The sequence below is a fragment of the Vombatus ursinus genome, unplaced genomic scaffold, assembly GCF_900497805.2.
Source record: "Vombatus ursinus unplaced genomic scaffold, bare-nosed wombat genome assembly UNPS02000580.1, whole genome shotgun sequence".
Taxonomy (NCBI): domain Eukaryota; kingdom Metazoa; phylum Chordata; class Mammalia; order Diprotodontia; family Vombatidae; genus Vombatus; species Vombatus ursinus.
In genome coordinates, this window is record NW_020940358.1 from 31,230,061 (window position 1) to 31,255,083 (window position 25,023).

The window sequence follows — 25,023 nt, forward strand, 5'->3', positions numbered from 1 at the left end:
GCCTCCCAAACAGTGAGTTAGCTCTAGAAATACATGCGTTAACCTCATTATCTATGTGTACATCCTCAGAAAGTATACTGTCAAGGTAAACGAACTTACCCAGAGAATTCAATATTTTTCCATTTGCATCAACCATTTCCATCAATGATTCTACATATGGATGATACACGGTTGGCTGGTGAAGAACCTGTGTTTTCTTGGTGTTAACTGTTAGGTCAAAATTAACACAAGCAGCTGAGAATCGATCCATACTTTGTTGCATCTCAACCTCAGAGGCTGCATTGAGCATGCAATCATCTGCAAACAAAAAATCATACACCAACTTTCCCTCCATTTTAGCCTTGGCTTGTAACCTTTTCAAGTTAAATAATCTACCATCAGTGTGGTGATGTTGTTTTTGTTCTCATTGAAGGCATCTGAAAACATCATGCTAAAAAAAAAGCACAGGAGCAAGTACACAGCCCTGCTTCCTTCCATTGGTGACTGGGAAAGCTTGAGAGCATCATTCATTATCCAGAAGCCACATAAGCATGTGGTCATGGAACTGATGTACAATACTGATGAACTTCTCCAGGTACCCAAATTTTGCCAAAATTTTCCACAAGCCCTCATGACTGACAGTATCAAAAGCTTTGGTCAGATCAAAGAACATTGTGTACAGACCTCTGTTCTGCTGGGCCTTTCTCCAGCAGTTGTCAGATGGCAAACACCATATCAAGCATTCTTCTATCCTTTCTGAAGCCACAATGAATCTCAGGTAGGTGACCATCTTCCAGGTGAAGGATCAGTCCATTAAGGAGGACTCTGGCAAGTGTCTTGCCAACAGTGACTAAGAGAGAGACCACCTCCCCCACTTGTGGACAATCTATTTCCTTTACTTTTTTAGAGATGGACAATGGAGGCATCCTTTGAACTCCTGGAGGATAATCTCCTCTTGCTATATAACCTGGAAAATTTCAGTCAGCTTTTGTATGAGCAGTGGACTCTCTGCCTGGTAAATCTTAGCTGGAACAGAATCAGCACCAGGTGATTTGTCACATAAGGGGAGCCTAATGGCATTCAAAACCTTTTATTCAGTTGGAAGTTCAGCTAGAGAGAGACTGACTTCAACTTGAGGTATATAGTCAATGGCTTCAGCATTGATTGACGATGGTCTGTTGAGAACACTATATTCAGCCCATATCAATAGGATCATATACTAATTACTAATCATTGTGGCTCTATTCTCACTGAGAAGTTGAGCTACACCATAGGTCTCTGGCCCATAAATAACCTTTAGGATATCATAAAAGCCTTTTGTATTGTTACTACCAATGTAAAACTGAATTTCATCTGCCTTCTTACTAAGTCAAGAATCCTGCATCTCTCTAAGCCTCGCTTGCACTTATTTTTGATGAATTTAAACGCTGACTTCTTAGAGAGAGATGAACTCTACAAACTGGTAAACCCTGTGGAGTTCTTGTTTTTTGTTTAGCAGCCTCTGAATTTCCCCATTACTTTTGTCAAACCAACCTTGATGTTTGTGAGTGTTCTGGCCCAAATGAGTAAATGCAGTGCTGTACACCAAATCTAAAAGCTGCCCACTCCTTTTCTGTTCCACTGTTGCCAACCATGTGTTGGTTCAACTTTCCCTCCAAGTTATCAATGAACTGTTCCTACTCAGAGAAGCACTCTAATCTGTTGACATTAAGTCTTCTGGTAGTTATGTTTCTTTGGGACCACTGCTTTTGTTGAATGCAAATATTTAGCTGGGAGACGATAAGTCTATGATCAATCTAGCACTCTATACCACACCTTCATCACTCTCACATTCTGTCTGTCTCTTCTCCTTACAATGACATAGTCTATTAAATGCCAATGCTTGTTGCCAGGCTATGTCCACAAAGTTTTATTGCATTTAGGTAAATGGAAGACAGTGGTGGTGATGAGAAGGTCATGAGATGCACAAGTCTTCAGTAGTAAGTGACCATTGCTGTTTCTAACTCCATTTTTTCCAAGGACTCCCTGACACGTCTGGTAGTCTGTGCCTACTCTTGCATTAAAGTCACCCAGAATTATAAGCTTGTCATCTTCTGGCACACTGATAATGCTCTCTAGATCTTCATAAAATTTTTCTTTGACCTCATCAGGGTTTGTTGTGGTGGGAGGATAGGCACTGATGATGGTGGCATGGAGTTTTCCTGCAAGTGGTAATTGCATTGCCATGAGCCTGTCATTTCCTCCTTTTGGTAGACATACAAGCTTGTTGACTAGACTAGTTTTGATTGCAAAACCTACGCTAGTTTCACAGTACACTCTTTCACTGCGACCACTCCAGAAAAAATGTGTATCCAACTCCGACTGGTGAGCTGGCCTTCATTTGACAGCCTTGCTTCACTCAGGGCTGCTATTTAGATGTGACAGCTGCTGAGTTCTCTTGAAACAAAAGCTGTTTATCTTTCAGGTCTACTGAATTTCATTGTCCATAAGCGTGGGCATATTTCATGTAGTGATGGTGAGTGGAACCATCACTGCAAAAGGTTTTGTAAATTTTTTTCTGTTTTGACCACAGAGTGGGATCCCCACCTGCTGCTCTTTCATGTATCACTGACAGGGGCTTAACAATCCCATGGGCCAATTCTCTTCTTCCCTAATGTTGTAGTAGCTCACCTGAGTCAGGTGACTTATAGCCATCAAGAACCCTAGGTATTCTCTCACCATCTTCTTATGTGTCAAGGGTGGCAATTCCATATTATCCCTACCCAATTAGAAGGAATAAAGGAACTTTCTTATTAATTTTGAATCTTGGAGACTCTACTGAATCTCTCTGCATTTTCACCATCCAAATAACCCGTCTAGATTGGAATGTCACAGGTTCAACAGACATTGTTAATTAGTTGACCAGCTGGCCAGATACTGAAGAAAAAGGTCGACTGGACTGATCCTTCATGCATCTTGGGGATACAGAGGCAATTGCCACATTTCAACATTATACTGAGAAGGCAGCCTAGGTAACCAGAGTGAAGATTAAGTGGATAGAGACTTAGAAAAGCATGTGGTTCATTCTGGCTTTCTAGGAGGGAATTCAATTAGGCTCCAGAGGGCAGTTTGCATTAGTGAAATAGGGTCAAAAAAAATGTTGCCATACAGTCCTTCCTTACCTTACATATGACTTCCATGGAATATTCTTCTATTTCTGAAAGAAAGAAAGAAAATATGAATTTCTAAAATGTAACTTATTAAAATCTGAACCTCCTGGATGCTAACGTTTCAAGCTCCTCTCTTGACCTATTCCAAAGGCAATGACAGCTGCCCAATCTTCACTACAACATATAGGGAGAAACCAAATGCTAGCAACAATGACAATAACAATAACTAGGATTTTTTTAGTGCTTTAAAGGTTTGCAAAGTGCTTCACATGTAATATCTGATTTGATACTGACAATAACCCAGCAAGGTAGATGCCGCTATTATCCGCACTTTACATAGGAAGGAAACTAAGTAGGCAATAATCTTATACATGGCCAGGCGGCTTCAGACCAAACACAGGGAGGCCTATAACTCAACTGGAAGCATGCTCCTGACAAAGGAGTGTATGGGGGGCAGCTAGGTGGTGCAGTGCATAAAGCTCTGGCCTTGGAGTAAGGAGCACCTGAGTTCAAATCCAGCCTCAGACACTTGATACGTCCTAGCTGTGTGACCTTGGGCAAGTCACTTAACCCCAATCGCCTCACCAAAAAAAAAAAAAAAACCCACACAGAAAAAAGAGTGGATGGATAAGTAGGTTCAATCTGTCTAATGTGCACACTGCAAGATCCATGGAGAGAAGGGCCTTTGGAACACAGGTACATTTGTTGATTCAAGGTTACATTGACAGCAAGCATCAGAAGCAGGACTTGAACCCAGATCCTCTGACTCAAGAGCCAATGTTGTTCCCATAGCACCAAGTTGCTTGCTCAGTACATTAGGATTTGAAAGGATTGAAGAGACCTCAGAGATCAACTTTTGCTGATGCTGTTGAGTTGTTTCATTAGTGTCTGACTTTGTGACCCCATTTGGGGTATTCTTGGCAGAGATACTTCAGTGGTTTTCCATTTCTTTCTCCAGCTCATTTTACAGATGGGGAAACTGAGGCAAACAGGGATTAAGTGACTTGCCTAAGGTCACACAGCAAGTAAGTGTCTGAGGCCAGATTTGATCTCATGAAGATAAGTCTTCCTGATTCTAAGCCCAGGGCTCTATCCATTGAGTCACCTAGCTGCCCTCGAGGTCAACTAGTCTAACCCTTACAGTTGAAAAGTGAGGACAGTGAGACTCAGAGAGGGCAATATGATTTGCCTTAACATCATACTCTTACTAGTAAATGGTGGAACCAGTCTTGAAACCTAATCCCCTGACTTGTAGTCCTGTATAGGCTTAGCCCAGGACAGGTTGGGAAGGCTAGCAAATACTTAAGATGAGTAAAGGAATTATTTTCTTAGAAGAGAAAGAAGAAGCGAATAAACTTTTATGAAGCACCTACTACATGCCAAGCACTATGCTGAGCTCTCTACAAATATTATCTCATTTGATAAAGTCTCTAAAAACAAACTTACCATAGGGGACAGAAGAATCACCATAGCCTTTCATATCCGGAACAATAACCCGGTAGCCTGCATCTGCTAGAGCTGGGATCTAAAGAAAGAGATGAAGCATTTAGTATTAATTAACCTGGCTTGGTTTGCTCTGGCCTCTCTCTATTGGTTTGAAGTAATTAAAAAGAAATCCAGAGAACTTGCATGGCCCTGGATTCTAGCCTAGTTGTTTCTTTTTTGTTTGTTTGCTTTTGAAGGAGGTGTGTGCGTGTGTGTGTGTTTTCAGACCTGTGATTTCAATAGTAAAGGGAACTCTCAGCATGTAAACTCCTTCCACTTATCCAGGTCTCTGTCACTTATTTTCATAGAGAGTTATTAGACTATTCAATCAGTCAGTCAGTTATTAAGCATTTACTAAGTGCTATTTAGTAAGTGCTATTATCTGGCTATGCACCAGATGCTGAGATAAACAATGCAGACACAAAGAAAGGCAAAAGAAGGTTGCTTGGCAACAGAATATAAAATTAAATATTTTCTTATGGCTCAGATATGAAGACTGAGCATTCCATTTGCATCAGCTCAAACCTCAAGGATCTAGGATTTCATCACTTCAAACACACCATCCAACAACACAAATCACAACCCCTCTGTAATTTAGAAGATAGTCTTAAGCAGTTGCCCGAGACTCTGGTAAGTTAAATGTAAGAAATTATTCTTTTTTTGTTTTATAATCTTTTTATTAATTTATTTTGAATTATCAACAATCACTTCCATAAGCTTTTGACTTTTAAATTTTTCTCCTCCTCTCTCCCCACCTCCCTCCCCAAGACAGTACGCAATCTGATATAGGTTATATACATATATATACATTCCTATTAAACATATTTTCACCTTAGTGATGTTGTAAGTAAGAATTGGAACCAATTGGAGGAATCACCAGAAAGAGGAAACAAAACACAACAGAAGAGAAAAAATAGCAAATAGTATGCTTTGATCTGCATTCAAACTCTATAGTTCTTTCTTTGGATGTGGATAGGATTTTCCATCATGAGGCCTTTGGAGATGTCTTAGATCCTCGTATTGCTGAGAAGGATTAAGTCTATCAATATTAGTCATAAGAAATGATTCTTATTCTTATATTGTTAGAACCAAGATTTTTTTCCCTTTTCTGTTTCCTTATCCAGAAAGCACCCAGTGTGGGAAATCTTTCTAAAAGACTTACCCAGCCAGGATGGCTGAGATCTAATCAAAGACAGTAAAAGAAATCCTAAGTTTGGGCTAATGGATGCATTCCTGTTCATTGTGTTTACTCAGGTCTGGGAAAATGTTGATTATCCCTTTTGTCAGACAGGTGATATGGAAATTGTTAATTCTCTTTGATCAAGATTTGGGTGATCCAAGTCATGTAGCCCAAGACCCTCACTGTAATATAACCCACCCTCCCATTGTAATATTCATTTTCTCATTAATTGTTAACCAGTCAGAGTTGATTGCCACCCTCAGGAACACCTGCTCTTCCAAAGACATATAAACTGTGAACCCACCACCACAATGGGTCTTTGGTCTGAGGGAACTGGCCACCCATCCTTTTATTAAAAAACATGCTGGCATTGTTAATAAAATGATTAAATTATCCAGAAATTATCTCTCTTGAGCTTTTTAAATGCGTCATAAACAAACTGACCACAAACATATAATTAGTAAGTGCCTGAGGCAAGGTTTAAAGCCAGGTCTACCTGACTCTGGAACCAGATCTCAATCCACTATACTGTGTTGCCTCATAGAGCAGTGCCAGTGCCCAGAAGAACTTCAGAACATTCCAAGGGTTGTCCAACTCTAATCTCCAAAAAAAAAAAAAGCACTCTTTCAATGTTCACCCTTGGGACAGAGGAGATCCCAGGGTTCTCCAAGGCAATACCACAGAGCTCATGCTCTAGCAAATCCTAGTAAGCTGGAAAGATTTCAAGTGTGGACCCAGTGACGGATTGTGCTTGGCTTCTGAGGCCCAGACTAGCTAAATTCAGAGAGGGTTGTAACCAAGTCTTAATGAAGAGAGGAATGATAATAACAATGAACTAATACTAAGCATATACATACATATATATACATGTATATATACACACACACACACGTGTGTGTGTGTGTGTGTGTGTGTGTGTGTGTTTATGTGAGGCTGTTAGGTGGCACAGTGTATATAGTGCCGGGCTTAGAGTCAGGCAGACTTATCTTTCTGAGTTCAAATATGGCCTCAGACACTTCCTAGCTGTGTGATCCTGGGCAAATAACTTAATCCCGTTTGCCTCAGTTTCCTCATCTATAAAATGAGCAGGAGAAGGAAATGGCCAACCGCTCCAGTATCCTTGCCAAGAACACCTCGAATGGGGTCACGAAGAGTTGGACACAACTGAAATGACTAAACAGCAACAATAGCATGTGTGTATGTACGTACATATGTAATTTCAAGATTTACCAGTACCCAGTGATATAGATAATGCTAGTAATTGTATCTCTATTTTGTAGGCAGGTAAACTGAGGTGCAGAGTGTTCAAATTACTTCTACAAGGCCCCATAGCTAATAAGTGCCAGAGCCAGGATTTGAACCCAAATAGCCTGACCCCAAATCCTATGTTCTTTTCATCATGTCATGAAGTCTGGGTATCTAAGTGGAAATGTCTAATGGATAGACAGTTAGAGATACAGTACTGGATCTCATGTCAGCGCTGGAAATATAAACGTGTGAGTCAACTCATTGAAATGATAGGGATGGGCTACTTCCAGAAAGCAGTTTCTATTATTTTGGAGTGGTTGTTCTTTCTATTTTTGTTGTCATCCTTGTGTATATCGTTGTCCTGGTTCTGCTTACTTCACTTTGTATCTGTCCATGTAAGTCTTCCTATGCTTCTCTGTATCCAATATATTTGTGAAGAGAAGGAAAAGCAGAGGGCCAAGAACTGAGTAATCAGGGACATTCAAAATCTGGGGCTTGGTTTGAAAAACAGGAATGAGTGACTGGAAGACGGTAGACCAAGGAAGAACAGTCAGACACAGAAGAGAATAATAGCATACTGCAGAATCCTTTGGTGAAGAAAGTACTCTATGGCTAAAGACCAAAGTCCACACCTCTCCTGTCAGGCTGAATTACCCAGTAAAGCTTCCTGATGTAATGTCACACATACACTCCCGTCCCTGCTTTATTTTTAGATCATACTGGGTGGTCCAGAGGCAAATTACGAGGCGGATTAGAGAACCCAGTCCTGGGCTGTAGCTGGTATGAATCCAGATCCCCAAATTCTACCTAACTCCCGAGTGTGAGGAGAAAAGGGCTCTTAGCATACATCAGACACAGCACCCCCAGACTCCTCAACCAAAACTTCACCCAGGCTGCAGCCCCTCAGTTTTCCAGATCCTGTGTCCTGAAAGCTCCTTCGTTTCCTTCGGCCACCTCTTTTGTGGCCTGGGATTATTGCTCCTTATGTGCCCTGACCAATCTGTACTCTGGACACGTGGAAAAAAAGAGACAGAAGCTAAAGTCACAGTGTCTTCTTCCAGAGCCAGATATGGACTAGGTAGATGGAAGGTATAACAATGATAGGATCCAGGATTTTGAAGAAAGATGGCTCTAAAAGTGAGGGGTAGGTTTAAGGCTATAGGGCATCTCTGAACACCATTATCAGCTTTGTAGAGATCAATGCCCCCTCCTATCTGACTTATGCTCATCTCTCTCTTTACTACTCCACATCCTAGGTCAGACCATCCAGACCACCTTTTCCCTTTAACTTACCCTCACCAAAGTGTAGTAAATCTGAACTGAGACTTACCTGATACCTCCAAGAGAACCAGCTTTCAGGAAAGCCATGGCAGAGACACACAACAGGGCCAGACCCCATCTCCACAAAATGCAGCTTGACACCAGGCTGTATGAAAGACAGGAAGGCTATGACTAGCAAGAAGCCCTTAGGCTGGACAATGAATGCTGACTAAAGGTGCAATCCCCAAATTCTCAGATCACTGCTGGACCTCAGTTGGTTGCTGGCTATCCATATGTTCTCAAAGGCACTCTCTCGCTTCCCCTTTCCCTCTCCATTTCTAGGTATTTTTGGATATTTGGTGGGGAGGAAGAGAGAGTGAGATAGGGGGAGAGAGGGAGAAAAAGAGGAGAGGGAGGGAGAGTGAAAGAGAGAAGGAAAGTAAGGGAGAGAAGGGGGGAGGAAGAAAGAGGAGAGGGAGAGAGGGGTAAAAATAGAAGGCAAGAGAGAGAAATGGAGGGGAAGAGAGAGAAAGACAGAAGAGTGAGGGGAGGGAAAGGGGAAGAGTGAGGGGAGGGAGAGGGGAAGAGAGAGAGAAAGAAGAGATGAAGGGAGGGGGGAGAGAGAGAAAGAGAAAAGGAGATAGAGGGGGAGGGAAAGGAGAGCAACTTTGGAGACCACCTAGTTCAACCTTTCACTTATGGGATACTGAGGCCCAGAGAAATTAAATGATTTGTCCAGGGTCCCACAAATAGTAAGTGATGAGCAGAACTTGAATCCAGTTCTGACTCCAAATCCAGTGCTCTTTCCATCTTAAGTATTAATAGGTAGCATTTGATATGGTGCTTTAAGATTTACAAAGTACTTTACAAATATGATCTCATTTTATTTTGACAACAACTCTGGGAGGCGGGTAATAATAATAACAACAATAATGATGACTTACATTTATATAGCACTTATTATATGCCAGGCACTTTGCCAAGCACTTTACAATTACTAGCTTATTTGATCCTCACAACACTAGGAGGTGGGTGCTATTATTATTCCCATTTTATAGTTGAGGACACCGAGGCAAAAAAAGGTAGAGATGCCGCTTTGTGTTTCATGGCTGTGAGATAAGGTACAATAATCTCCAAAGAATCAGACATTATGACTACCCTACTACCTTTCTTCTGATGATTATTCTTGTTTGTACATAGTTATTTGCATGTTTGTTGTTTCTCCATTAGACTGTGAGTTCCTTGAGATCAGGAACTGTAACCCCAGCACTTAGCATAATGTCTGACACACATTAGGTATTTAATAAACGCTTGTTGGCTGACTCAGAAGGCAATGGAGAGACACATGACAGGGCACGAGCAGAGTGTAATACAAAGTACAGCAAAGTAGCATAAAAGATGTCATTGAAGAAACATATGTATGAAAAAGAAGAAGGGCTGGTCATGTGGTGATAAGAAGGGATAACTAACTTATGGACAATTGAATATTTACAATGTCAAGAGAAAAAGAAATTGGGGAAGGCCCCCACCACACTGGGCAAACCCCCTATAGTGAACTGCAGGGAGGACATAGACAAGAGTCACCCAAGTTGGCAGGCCTTGGTGAGTGCCATATATATCACTAGCTCAAATGCCCACATTGAGCTCCCCTGAGTCCATAACAGGGCATTTCAATCTCTAGCTATAAGAGCTCCTTTCTCCCATCCAAGGATATTGTGTATCTTGTTACTGGGCAAACATGTCTAGAAGAAGGCACCTATGGACAAGTGACTAGAAATGCACAAAAACAAATAACCTTTTGTACAACCTGGTTGTCAAGTTAGAAAAAATATTGGACTGGTAGCTCCTTGAGGACAGAGATTGTTTTTGCCTTTCTTTTTATCTTCAAACCAGCCTCAGATACTCACTAGCTGGGTGACCCTGGGCAAGTCACTTAACCTCTGTCTGCCTCAGTTTCCTCATTTTTAAAGTGAAGATAATAATAGCACCTACCTCACAGGGTTGTTGTGAGGAACAAATAACACATGTAAAAACCCTTTGCAAAACTTAAGGCACTATATAAATGCTAGCCATTATCACCATCATCATCATCGTTGTTGTTGTTAATATGCCATATTGCCAATTAATGATATGCTTGAATATTAGACAATGATAAATGAATGAAACCCTAAAGCAAAAATTCTGTACCTCTATTGTGTAAACAGGGTACTACAGCTATATTTTGGCCTTGTTCAGTATGTCTATCCTAGATCATGGGCTTTGGGGTGTCTTGAACATTGATAGCACCAGCCGTATTTAAGATTATCTGAAGATGTGACCAAATCAGTCGCGTCTCTTTTTTATACGGTGACTGGTGCTTATATGGAAAACTTTGGTCCTTGAAATACTACAACAGGTTGAACAAACACTCACATTTCTCACTCTTGCCTATGCAGTGTGAGGAGCTGGCTCAGGCCTTCATTCAAAAATAATTGGTCCTTACCTTGACTTCAACATATCCATGGGCAACATTGCTTGGCTGGATAGCAACAGGCCGTACCGCATTGTGATGGAGAAACTGAAAGCACAAAATGGATGATGAAAGAGCAGCCCCTAGTTTCCTTCCATAAGTTTTCTCAGTGTTTTATAGGATATTGAGGTTGGCAAGGAAATCTCTAAACCTAGAAGGGGCAACTAGGATGGCAAACATCCTTGAGATCATGTCATAGAAGGATTAGTCAAAAGAACCCGTAATGTTTGGCCTGGGGAAGACTTCAAGAAGAGGCTTCCAACCTGGAGTACGCATACCTCCCCAGGGAAGTATGCAAGAAGTTTGTCAAGGAAATAAGGAAAATATTTGGTAAATAACTATTATCATATTGAAATACACCAAAATTAGTAGTATTAGTAAAAAAAAAATAAAAGTAAATTGAAGAAAGAACAAAAAGGAGGCAAGGAAAAGGGTGGAAACGGGAGGAAATATTATATTGCATCTGAAAAATGAGACAATGACTTGAAGGAATAATTCCTACTGAACAAAATAAATTGAATGAAGTTTGAATATAAAACCCTTTTCAGGAGGGAAAGAGCCAAGATGGTGGAAAAAAGGCAGGGACTTGCCTGAGCTCTCCTAAATTCCCCTCCAAAATCTTTAAATCATGCCTCAAAATTAAATCTGGAGCAAGAGAACCCACAAAAGGAGGGGGTGAAACAATTTTTCAGCCCAAGATAAATGAGAAGGACTTCAGGAAAGATCTATCTCACTCAGCCATACTATGGCAACAGGGAAGATCAAAACACAAACTCAGCAGTGGACAACAATGTCAAAATGCCTACATATGAAACTTCAAAGATGAATTGGTCTTAGGCCCAAAAAGAACTCTTAGAAGAGCTCAAAAAGGATTTTAAAAATCAGATAAGAGAAGTAGAAGAAAAATCGGGAAAGGAAATGAGAATTATGCAAGAGAATAATGAAAAAAGAGTCAACAGCTTGGTAAAAGAAGCACAACAAATGGGAAAAGATATACAAAAATTCACTGAAGAAAACAACTCCTTAAAAATTAGTATGGAGGAATGGAGCCAAGATGGTGGAGAAAAGGCAAGAACTTGCCTAAGCTCTCCTAAATTCTTCTCCAAATAACTTTAAAACACACCTCAAGATGAATTCTGGAGTGGCAGAACCCACAAAAGGATGGGGTGAAACAATTTTTCAGCCCAAGATAATTTAGAAAGACTACAGGAGAGGTCTGTCTCACTCAGGGAAAAGGGAAGCACAGCTTAATACAGGCAGTATCCAGGCAAGCCAGCAAGAGGCCCCTCACCCCAGCACAGATCAACAACCAAGACCTTGCCAGCAATACAGTGGACCATCTATGAGGCCTCCAGCCCCCATTCAAGCAGGCAAGAAGCCAGGCCCAGCACACATGGCAGGCCCAGAGGCCTTGGCCCAGCAGGTGAGTGGCCAAATGGCTTTGGCACAGCAGGCGAGCAGCCTGGTTCAGAGACCGAAAGCAGCAGACCAGTGGCCAGACCCCTTGGCCCCAGTGCAAGAAGCTTGGGATAGAGCCCCCATACCAAGAGAAGAGTTCAACTTTAAAAGTAACAAAAGAGGCTAAAAAATTAGCAAACAACAAAAACCTTAACAATAGAAAGATATTATGGCAACAGGGAAGATCAAAACACAAACTCAGAAGAGGACAACAATGTCAAAATGCCTACAGGTGAAGTCTCAAGAGCTCAAAAAGAATTTTAAAAATCAAATAAGAGAGGTGAAAGAAAAATTAGGAAAAGAAAGTGAACGTTATGCAAGAGAATCACGAAAAAAGAGTCAACACCTTGGTAATGGAAACACAAAAAATGGAAAAAGATTCACTGAAGAAAACAACTTCTTAGAAAGTAGAATTGGCCAAATGGAAAAGGAAGTACAAAAGCTCACTGAAGAAAATAATTCCTTAAAAATAAGAATTGGACAAGTGGAAGCTAATGACTCTATGAGATATCACGAATCAATCAAACAAAATCAAAAGAATGAAAAAAATAGAAGAAAATGTAAAATATCTCATTGGAAAAACAGCTCACCTGGAAAATAGATCCAGGAGAGATAATTTAAGAAAGATTGGACTACCTGAGAACCATGATCAAAAAAAGAGCCTGGAAAACATCTTTAAAGAAATTGTCAAAGAAAACTACCCTGATGTCCTTGAACCAGAAGGTAAAATAGCAGTTGAAAGAATCCACCAATCACCTCTGGAAAGACATTCCCAAAATGAAAATTCCCAGGAATATTATAGCCAAATTCCAGAACTCACAGGTCAAGGAGAAAATACTGAAAGCAGTCAGAAAGAAACAATTCAAATATTGAGAAGCCACAGTCAGGATTATACAGGATTTAGCAGCTTCTATATTAAAAATATCAGAGGTCTTAGAATATTATATTCTAGAAGGCAAAAAAACTCAGATTACAAACAAGAATCACCTACCCAGCAAAACTGAGCATAATCCTTCAAGGGGAAAAAATGGATAGTCAATGAAATAGAGGACTTTCAAGCATTCCTGACAAAAAGACTGGAGCTAAACAGACAAACTGATTTTCAAATACAAGACTCAAGAGAAGCATAAAAAAAATAAACAGGAAAGAGAAAACATAAGAGATTCAATAAGGTTTAAACTGTTTACATACCTATGGGGAAGATGATACTTGCGACACTTAAGAATTGTATCATTAATATGGCAGTTAGGAGGAGTTTACATAGACAGATGGTGTGGGTATAAGTTGATTTTGATGGGATGATATAAAAAAATTAAGGGGTAAGAAAGAGAATTGCACTGAGAGAAGAGGGAAGGGAGAGGTAGAATGGGGTAAAGTATCTCACATGAAGAGGTGTAAAAGATCTATTACGGTAGAGAGAAAGATGGGAGAGGGGTGAGCATCACTTGAACTTTACTCCGATTTAGTTCAAAGAGGGAATGACACATACTCAGTTGGTTACAGAAATCTGTCTTACCCTCTAGGGAAGCAGGAGGGAAGAGAGACAAGAATGGGGTGGGGGGAACTGACAGAAGGGAGGGCAGATTGAACAAGGCAGTGGTCAGGAGGAAAACACTGGTGAAGAAGGATAGGGTGAAGGGGGGATGGGGGAAGAGAGAGAGGGAGAGAGGGAGGAAGAGAGAGAGAGGGAGAGAGAGAGGGAGAGAGAGAGGGAGAGATGAATGGGAAAAATAAGACGGAGGGAAGGAATATATAGTTAGTAATCATAATTACTAAATTACATAAAATGTGAATGTGAATGAATTCATACATAAAACAGAATCAGACAGCAGAGTGGATTAAAAACTAGAATCCAAAAATATGTCGTTTATAAGAAACACACCTTGGGGGCAGCTAGGTGGCACAGTGAATAGAACACTGGCCCTGAAGTCAGGAGGACCTGAATTCAAATCTGGCCTCAGGCCAAACACTTGACACTTACTAGCTGTGTGACCCTGGGCAAGTCACTTAACCCCAATTGCCTAAAAAAAAAAAAGAAAGAAAGAAAAAAGAAACACATATGAAGAAGAGAGACACACACAGAGGACAGGTAAAACACTGGAGCAGAATCTATTATGCTTCAGGTGAAGTTAAAAAAAATGTAGGGGTAGCAATCATGATCTCAGACAAAGCAAAAGTAAAAATGGACCTAATTAAAAGAGATAAGGAAGGAAACTATATCTTGCTAAAACATACCTAGACAATTAAATAATATCAATACCGAACATATATATACCAAATGGCATAGATCCAAATTTCTAAAAGAGAGGTTAAATGAGTTACAGGAAGAAATAAATGGTAAAACTATATTAGTCGAGGACCTCAACTTTCCCCTATCAGAATTAGATAAATCTAACCACAAAATAAACAAAAAAGAAGTTAAGGAGGTGAATAGAAGTTTAGAAAAGTTAGATATGATAGACCTCTGGAAAAAAATTAAAGGGGAACAAAAAGGAATATGCCTTTTTCTCAGTATTATAAACTACACAAATAATGACCATGGATTAAGGCATAAAAATCTCACAATCAAAAGCAGAAAGGCAGAAATATTAAAAGCATCCTTTTCAGATCATGATGCAATAAAAATTTTGAGTAGCAAACTAGAAATGGTAAATTCTCCCCAGAAATATTTTCAAGTATATTAAGTGTTTTTGCTGAGAAGCTAGGGGGTGCCTCTCACATTTGGAGGCTACTCAAAATACCATTTGCAAACACATCACAGACATTCTCCACCTTAACGCAGTTAAACCAAATCTTTGAAGATACCTTGCTAAGTGAAACAATGTGGGAAGTGACATTAATTTCATAAAAGTAATGCTAATCAAACAATTAGTCAATCAATGAACATTTATTAATTGCTTATTACATGCCAGGTTCTGGTGCTAAACACCGGGAATACAAAGAAAAAGCAAAAATCGTCCCTGCTCTCAAAGCTCTTACATGCTAATGGGTGACATACGCTGATATGGGTACACCTAAGGTACATTGAAAATAGATGAAGATAGCTTTAGAGAGAATGGTACCAGTATCTTGGGGGACGTGGGAAAGACGTGGAGGTAGCACTTGAGCAAAGTCCTAAAAGAAGCCAGGGATTCTAAGAAGGGAAAACTAGGAGAGATAGCATTGCAGGCATGGAGGAGAGCCAATTCAAAGAGAGGAGAGGGAAGATGGAGTATTGTGTACAGGGGACAGTAACTAGGTACATATGGCTTGATTGCTGAATATATGGAGAGCAGTAATGTGTAAGAGGCCTGGAAAGATAGAAGGAGTTAGATTGAGAACAGCTATAAAAGCCAAACAGAGAAGTTTACAATTGATCCCAGAGGTAATTAAGAACCACTGGTATTCAGTGAGTGAGAGGTTACATGGTGAGACATGCTCTAGGAGAATCACTTTGGTAGTGCTGTAAAGGATGGGATTGGGGAGAGACTTGGAGCAGGCAGGAGTCCACTTTGAAGCCTAATCCAACAGTTCAGGCAAGAGATGATGAGGGCCTAAATGAGTGTTTTGGTTGTGTAAATAAAGAGAAGTGGATATATGCAAAGATACAGTTCATGGAGAAATAAGTTATAAGATATAGCAATTATTGGATACGTGGAATGAGTGAAAATGAGGAGTTGAGGTTAACCTCAAGCTTGCAAAATTCTGTGACTGGCAGGATAGTAGTGCCTTCAACAATATTAGGAAAGCAGGGTAGGTTGGGGGGCAAGAAAATAAGTTCTCTTTTGTACAGGTTGAGTTTGAGACCCCCAGTTTGAAATGTCTCTCAGGCAGTTAGTAATACTGTACTGGAACACAGGAAGACTAAGGATGGATCTGCAGATCTAGGAAGCATCTGTAGAGCGATGATAATTGAACTCTTAGAGATTATTGAGTCTATCTCCTCTTTTCACAGATAAAAGCCCGTGGAGATGAAGTCATTTCTTCAATTCAATAAACATTTATTAAATGCTTACTATGTGTCAGGCACTATGCTAAGTTCTGTGGATACAAAAAGAGTTAAAAGACAGTTCCTGCATTAAGGAGCTCACAATCTAGTAGGGGAGGTTACATATAAACAAATACATAAAAAGCAAATATATACAAGATAAATAGGAGACAACATACAAATATATACAAAGCAAGCCATATAGGATAAATAGGAAATAATTAACAGGGGAAAGCACTAGAATTAAGAAGAGTTGAGGAAGGCTTCCTGTAGAAGACGAGACTTTAGCTGGGACTTTAAGGAGGCCAAGGAAGTTAGCAGTCAGAGTAGAGGAAGGAGAGCATTGCAGGTATGGGGGAAAGCCAGAGAAAATGCCAGGGCTGAGAGATGGAGTGTCTTGCTTGTGGAACAGCCAGGAGATCAGTATCACTGAATCAGAGTACATGTCAGGGAGTAAGTTATAAGAAGACTGTAAAGATAGAAGAAGGCTAGATTATGAAGGGCTTTGAATGCCAAGCAAGAGAGTTGATATTCAAAACCATGGTCCTTTGACTCCAAATCCAGCACTCTTTCCACTGTACCACATTACACACAGACACACAGACACACACACACACAGACACACACACACACACACACACACATGAGAAAGGGACTTGACTGATTAACAAAACAAAAACAGCACGACAGCTTTAAGCTCATAATCACCTGTATGCCAGTTAATTTTTCCAATTCTTTCAGGGCCATGTCGGTATCTTGGGCAAGGATGGTGACCATTCCTACTTCACGAGCTTTCTTGAGGTTGGCTCCAATGTCATCTAAGAAAACAGCCTGAGATAAGAAGAGAAAAAGTTAAAATACGCATAAAAAGTTTTAGGACAAAGGCATTTGTCAAACATAATTCAAAGATATATAAGAAAAATGACAATGGATAATGGATCAACTTAAGTCTACTTCCTACAGTTCCAGCATCCAGCCCAGTCTGAAGCCGGCAGTGAATCACCAGTGGAATAACTAGGAAGTCCAGACCAAAGGGGAGCCTGCTGTTCTGTGGTTCTGAACTGCAGATAGTGGCCGAGTTTAGCAGTGGTCTATTGGAATTTCCAACCGGGGATTATCCAATAAGAGTATTTCACAGACTCAAACCCAGGTAAGGAACTTACAGAGTTCAGACTAGGAAAGTAGCGATCAGATTTTGCCCTCGATAATACCGTTTTGGGAACTCCGAAAGCTTGCAGGTTTCTAACCTGAGCTGTCCCTGAGGTTCTGGAATAACAGAGGAGAACAGCTCAGCTCAGACATCTTCTCTCCCCACCCCCCGGGAGTACACTGAGGCTTAACATAAAGTCCAAACTCAGAAAGTAGAATGGAAGAATAAGCGAATAAAAAAAGAATTCCACCATAAACGGTTATTACAGTGACATCAATGCTCAAGACACAAATCCAGAACAAAAGTATTTCAAAACATTTATAAGCAAAGAGTCAAAAAAACGCACATCTTTGACACAAGTTCAATTCTAGAATTTTTGGAAGAGATGAAACAGTTTTTTAAAAAGGTTTTTAAACTATTTTTAAATGAGATAAGAGTACTAGAATAAGCATAGGAAAAGAACAAACAAAATTATCACTTTTTGCAGATGATGCAATGGTTTACTTAGGTAACTCTAGAGAGTCAATAAAAAACTAATTGAAATTATTAACTTCAATAAAGTTTCAGGATATAAAATAAACTATACAAATCACTAGCATTTCTGTGTAATATGAACAAAATTCAGCAGGAAGAGACAGAAAGAGAGATTCCATTTAAAATAAAGAAAATATAAAATACCTGTATTTGTTAAGATACACTCACAAGAATTATATGAACACAACCACAAAACACTCTTAAACACATATAACAACAGGTCTAAATAATTTGGAGAAATATTAATTGTTTGTGGAAATGCTAGGCTAATATAATAAAAAAAAATACCTAAATTAATTTTCAATGCCATTCCAATCAAACTACCAAAAGATTACTTTGCAGAGCTATGAAAAAATGACAAAATTCATCTAAAGGAATAAAAGATCAAGAATCTCAAGGAAATTAATGAAAAAAAGCGGGAAGGAAGGAGATCTAATAGTATCAGATCTTATACTACACTATACTACAAAGTAATAATCATCAAAACAATTTGGTACTTGTTAAAAATAGAGAGGCCTATTAGTGGAACAGATTAGGTATATAATATATAAAGGCAACTGAGCACAATAGCCTAGTGTTTGATAAAACTAAAGATTCTAGCTTTAGTTTAGTTTAGAACTCATTGTTCAACAAAAACTTCTGGAAAGACTGGAAAGCACTCTGGCAGAAAACTAAGTCTAGACCAAGCTCTCACTCAGTACGCCAAATAGATGCGTAACATGGACATAAAGGGTGATAACATAGACAAATTAGAAGAGCAAGGAAGAAATTACCTATCAGGTGTATGGACAGAGGATGTTTGTGACTAAGCAAGAGATAAAGAAGATCGCAGAAGGTAAAATGGGCTATTTTGGGTACATAAAATTAAAAAGTTCTTTCACAAAGAAAGTCAATGCAGCTAAAATTAGAAGAGAAGCAGGTAGATTGTGGAGAGTGGGAGACCGTCATATCAAGTACCTCTGATAAAGGTCTCACTTTTATGATACATAGGAAAGTGATTCAAATTCATAAGACTAAAAACCATTTTCCAATTGATAAATGGTCAAAGGATACGAATCAGCAGTTTTCATAGGATACTAGGTACAGGGTTTATATTGGGAAAAGTCCCTAAAATATAGTAATAAATGAAAAGTTATAAAACTTTAAACTCTGTGAAAGGTGGAAGCCCAGATGTGGTGAGCTGTTTACAATTATATTTTAGGCACCGAGTCAAAACGTTAAGATACTATGACCTATGAAAGCCAACACAAGAATACTGTGACCCATATGTGACCAGTAAATGATACATACACAAGCTTATGTTTGGGCATAACATTGGCTTAATTTCCAAGCTTATTACTAAGCAGAAAACAAAAAATATCCACTAGTCAGTAGTGATGCATTGTCTAGATCCTCCTGCCTTTGTCTGCTTTCTATAATTACTATGGGGATTTTAGGATTCTTCAGCAGGAATCCACAGAACTGTCTGGCTCCCACCCCAGACCAAAGATTGCCCCTGTTTGTAAGTATTCATAAAATCCAGAGCTCCATGGACTCTTACTTTGGTATAAGATGAACACCCTACAGTTATGGAGGAGGTACAGGGTTCTCCAGCTAGGGGAATTCCAGACCTTACACTAGGTCTATACCCCCAAAGAGAATAAAGAAAGAAAAAAAGGACCCATATATACAAAAATGTTTATAGCATCTCTGTGGAAGCAAAGAACTGGAAACTAGGGTGAGGCCCATCAATTGGAGAATTGCTGAACAAGCTGACATATGAGCATGATGTAATATTGTTCTGTAAAAAATGATGGAGATTGTTTTAGAGAAACCTAGGGAGACTTGTATGAACTGATGAAGGGTGAAGTAAATTGAACCAGAAGAACAATTTATACAATAACAACAATATTGTAAAGACAATTAACCTCGAAAGACTTTGGAACTCTGATTGTCACAATTCCAGAGAACTCATGATGAAGCAGGCTGCCCGCCCTTTATAGAGAGGTGATGATCTCAGAGTACAGACTGAGATATAGTTTGTTGTTGTTATTGTTTTTTAATATGGTCAATGCAGGAATTTGGTTTCTTTGGCTATACATGTCTGTAAAAGGTCTCCCCCCCCCCTTATTTTTATCAGTGGTGGATGGGGTTGGGGAAAGGTAGAGGGGTCAAAAGAAAGAATGCTTGAAAAAATTGTTTTAATTAAAAAAAAAAGAAGAGGTCCATGGGTATCACCAGGCTGTCAAAGAGGATCATGACAAAAAATGTTAAGAACTCCTGCTCTGGAGTCTGATGTAGAAACTATGCTGTACTCTCAGGTTGTCCATTTTTGGAAAAGCAATAAGAATAATCCCTCCCAATGAAAGAGTCAAAAATGATAAATAAATGCCTAAGTTCTCAAAATAATAAAGGATTTTTAAAAAATCATCCATAAGGGCTAAATCAAAAAGGCTATTTTTTTTCATTGATCAAAATTGGCTGCAATTCAATTCCATATCTATATATTGTTTACTTTAGGCCAGGCTCATAGAAAGCAACATGGCATAGTGACTGAAGAGCTAGTCTTGGAGTTAAGTGCAACCTGGTTTCAACTCCCATGTCAGAGACAACCTGGCCCTGGTATTTTGGCTAAGTCACTTCACCAGGCAATTCTCTAAGACAATAACTCATCAAGAAGGTGTAGATCTACATTGATAAATGGAGTTTTCTCAACAGGAGGAATTAAATCACAAGTACAGTCCCTCTCTCCCCCATTGCCATTTCAGGATGGCAGTGAGAAGAATTAACAACTGGACTGGTAGTTCCATGAGGCAAAGGTGAGGAGGGAGGGAATTCGAGGCATGGAGACAACCTGTACAAAGTCATGGAGATTGGAGATGGAGTGATGTATATGGGGAACAGCAGACAGGCTGCAGGGAATACAGACCACCTCACAATTTTTCTATCAGTGGTAATCCAAATAATCTAGCCTATGGGCCTCCCAAAAACTTTATAGAGACTCTATCTCTTCTACCACATCATTCTGCTATTCAAAAAATCCTAGCAAGGATAAACTATAGTATGTAGCTCAGGGAAGGTATAGATCAAGGATAGCTGGGAATGGACTGATCTTAGTACTTAAGAGAGTAGAATCTGTGGGCACACGTCCATCACGTCTTCATGAACCCCACTTTGAGATATTATCTGAAATCAAATCTACATAGTTAATTATGCCTTCTCTAAATAGTAGGAAGAGAGGAAGCAGTCTTATTGCTTTTACTTATGTCAATGATGAAGAGACTGTTAAGCTTTTTTCCAATACCTGCTTAAGACATATTGAAACCTATGGGGAAAGGAGAGAGGAAGAGGGGGCATAAGCACTATCAAGCATCTACTATGTAGCAGGCACTGAGCTAACCGCTTTACAAATAACATCTCACTTGTTCCTTACAATAACCCTAGAGGCAGGAGCTATTTTGATCGCCATTCTACAGGTGAAGCAGATAGAGGTTGGGTTTATTCAGGACAGGTCACTATGGATTAACCTGAAGGTAAAGTAATTTGCCCATGACTTGTGGTTGATAGCCATAGAGCTCTAAGTTTTCCACAGCACTTTACATCCATTTTCTCATTTGATACTCCACTCACAAATGGATCTGCGATCATCTATTCAGAAATTCCATCCAATGATGAAGACCACATCCCATCCATACCTGCCCATCCTATGCAGTTCTTGTCCATGTCCTCTCAGAAGTTTGCTGCATGTGGTCTCCCAACATATTGGACTTTCTAAGGGTAGCTATGGAGAACTCTGGTTATTCATCTATCACCCTTTGTCCTTGCACGTGACCAGCCTATCAGCTCTTCCCATCACAAAATTCCTTGGTGACATGGTTTATTCCTGTTCCTCTTCAAAGTGAAATGACTTTGATAAAGATTTTGTACACATGAGAGAGTAGCTTACATATTGGTAGCCTTCTTGGTTGCCTTTTTCAGTATTAATAAAGTCTAAGATTTTTCATTCCCCTGGTGTCTTTCTTTCCAGATATCAATCTTTCAACACTCTCACAATTGTCTCAACTCTATCATGTATCCCTTCTGTGTACATTTAGTCTAATTGAAGTGCTGTTTCCATCTTTGTTCTCTTTAGTGTCATTCATATTTTTTTCTATAAGCACAGCTGGGACAATGATCCTAGGGCTGAAGTGTGGTAGTTTCATTGTCTGTGATGGAGAAGACTGTTACAATAATTTTTATAAATATTTTCCATTTTTATCCTCTTTGTTGTCTGACTTCTATTTTTGTTCTTAAATGCTCTTAGCATGACTTTGTTTAGTTCAGGGTTCCTTAACTGTTTTTGTTTTTGTTTTTGTTTTGTCATAGATCCCTTTGGCAGTCTGGTGGAGCCTTCTTAGAATACTGTTTTTCAAGTACAAAAAATGAAATATATAAGATTATAAAGAGAACCAATTATATTTAAAGTTCAAAATATTTAAAAAGTCAAGCTAATTGAATCCAGGTTAAGAGCCCCTGGTTGCTAAGTTGGATGTCTTGCCAAACTTTTTTTAAAGTGGATTTGATAGAAGCCATATCTTCAAAGGTTCTGTGATGTAGGGCTGGGCTATCTCTTCCTAGGGCTCCACTCCATACAGGCTAGATTAGTTTTTTTTTCCTTAAAAGGTATTGAAAACCTCCTCAGGACTTAACTAATCCAGGGAGCTAAAGCTTAAACCATTGATGATGATGAAGCTTCCTGATGGCCTAACTACCTAGAGTTAGGAGGTTCTCCTTCAAGCTTCTGACTAGTAAACCAACATGGCCAACACAGAAACAGGGAAGCTATGCTCAGCTGAATCAACGTTGTATCCCTGTTGAAAACTTTTAGCTTCCTATTAAGTGTCTTGTTTTTTGTAATCACAAATCTGAAGTACAAAGACTAGGCAGAATCAGGCCTGGACTATAAGATTGCTTTTCCTCCCAGCTGCTTCTCTCTGCTTTATGAGAACATATTGCCCATGATCATCTGTTATCTTTCATTAGATTTTACAAATGGGTTTATATGTCTAGTTTTGACTTTGGCAGCCATTTTTCTCCATCTGGCAAGTAAGTCAGAGCCTTGTGGGCTCTTTTAGTCTCCATATTGTGGCAATTTATTTACATTGCTTGGACTTTTGCACCAAATTATTGTAATCAGTGTGTAGATAATTTCTATTGTCCACTTCCTATTTTGATCAACAATTATTTACTTAACTCCAACTTCAATAGCTACTTTCTTTTTTAAAAAATAAATTTATTTACTTTTAGTTTTCAACATTTACTTCTACAAGATTTTGAGTTCCAAATTTTCACCCCACCTTGCCCCTCCCCCCACCCAAGATGGCATGCATTCTGAATACCCCTTCTCTAAGTCTGCCTTCCCTTCTGTCTCTTCTTCCCTTCTCTTATCCCCTTCCCCTTCTATTTTCCTATAGGGCAGGATAGATTTCTGTACCCCATTTCCTGTATTTCTTATTTCCCAGCTGCATGTAAAAACATTTTCTTAAACATGTGTTTTTAAAACTTTGGGTTCCAAATTTTCTTCCTTCCTCCCTCCTCACCCACCCTCATTGAAAAAGCAAGCAACTCAATATAGGTTATACGTGTGCAGTTATGCAAAACACTTCCATAATAGACATGCTGTGAAAAACTAACTCAATTTTCCTTAATCCTATCCCACTCCCCTCATTTATTCTATTCTTTCTGTTGACCCTGTCCCTCCTCAGAAGTATTTGCTTCTGATTACCCCCTTTCCCAATCTGCCCTCCTCTCTATCATCCCCCTACTCTCTTGTCCTCTTCCCTTCCTATTTTCCTGTAGGGTAAGACAGATTTCCATACCCAATTGAGTGTGTATGTTATTCCCTCAAGTCAAATCCTATGAGAATAGGATTCACTCATTCCCTCTCACCTTCCCCATTACCCTTCCACTGTAAGAGCCTTTTCTTTTCTGTTTTTTTGTGAGATAATTTACCCCATCCTACGTCTCCCTTTCTCCTTCTCCTAGTATACTCCTCTGTCATCCCTTAATTTTATTCTTCAGATAATACCCCTTCATCTTCAACTGACCCTGTGCCCTCTATCTATCTATCTATCTATCTATCTATCTATCTATATACATACATATAATTTTTTCCCTCCAACTACCCTAATACTGACAAAGGTCTCACGAGATACAAATATCATCTTTCCATGCAGGAATGTAAACAGTTCAACCTTAATAAGTCTCTTATGATTTCTCTTCCCTGTTTACCTCTTTATGTTCCCACTTGAGTCTTGAATTTGAAAGTCAAATTTCTATTCAGCTCTGGTCTTTTCATCAAGAATGCTTGAAAGTCCTCTATTTCACTGAAGGACCATTTTTTCCCCTGAAGGATTATACTCAGTTTTGCTGGGTAGGTGATTCTTGGTTGTAATCCTATTTCCCTTGCCCTCCGGAATATAATATTCCATGCCCTGCGGTCCCTTAATGTAGAAGCTGCTAAATCTTGTGTTATCCTGACTGTTTCCACAACACTTGAATTGTTTCTTTCTGGCTGCTTGTAATATTTTCTCCTTGACCTGGGAACTCTGGAATTTGGCTACAATATTCCTAGGAGTTTTCCTTTGGGGATCTCTTTCAGGAGGTGATCTGTGGATTCTTTCAATTTCTATTTTGCCCTCTGGTTCTAAAATATCAGGGCAGTTTTCCTTGATAATTTCTTGAAAGATGATGTCTACGCTCTTTTTTTGATCATGGCTTTCAGATAGTCCAATAATTTTTAAATTCTCTCTTCTGGATATATTTTCCAGGTCAGTTGTTTTTCCAACGAGATATTTCACATTGTTTTTTAATTTTTCATTCTTTTGGATTTGTTTTACAGTGTCTTGATTTCTCATAAAGTCACTAGCTTCCAATTGCTCTATTCTAATTTTTAAGGAAGTATACGGGCCGCACGCCGACCCTCTGCCAGTCGTGCGCCAGTACCCACTTCCCTTAAAAGAAGTGCACTGCCAGAGTCTTACCCATGCCTAGGTCCTCGGTCCTCAGCCGGATCACCACACAGAGACAAGCCATTGGAAGGCACCAACACCAGAGTTTTATTCAGAGGCCAACACAGCAAACCAT

General features: G+C 39.5%; 1 protein-coding gene across 1 annotated transcript in view; it reads right to left on the reverse strand.

The window, feature by feature from the left end:
- EPHX2 (epoxide hydrolase 2) overlaps positions 1-25,023 on the reverse strand; it is a 72,437-nt gene that overhangs the window by 38,991 nt on the left and 8,423 nt on the right. The window contains exons 4-8 of the mRNA XM_027852996.1: positions 16,944-17,066; positions 10,784-10,858; positions 8,372-8,467; positions 4,575-4,653; positions 3,141-3,175 (exon numbers count right to left, since the gene is read on the reverse strand). Coding sequence (XP_027708797.1) covers positions 3,141-3,175; positions 4,575-4,653; positions 8,372-8,467; positions 10,784-10,858; positions 16,944-17,066 — 408 coding nt within the window. The remainder of the gene's footprint in view (positions 1-3,140; positions 3,176-4,574; positions 4,654-8,371; positions 8,468-10,783; positions 10,859-16,943; positions 17,067-25,023) is intronic.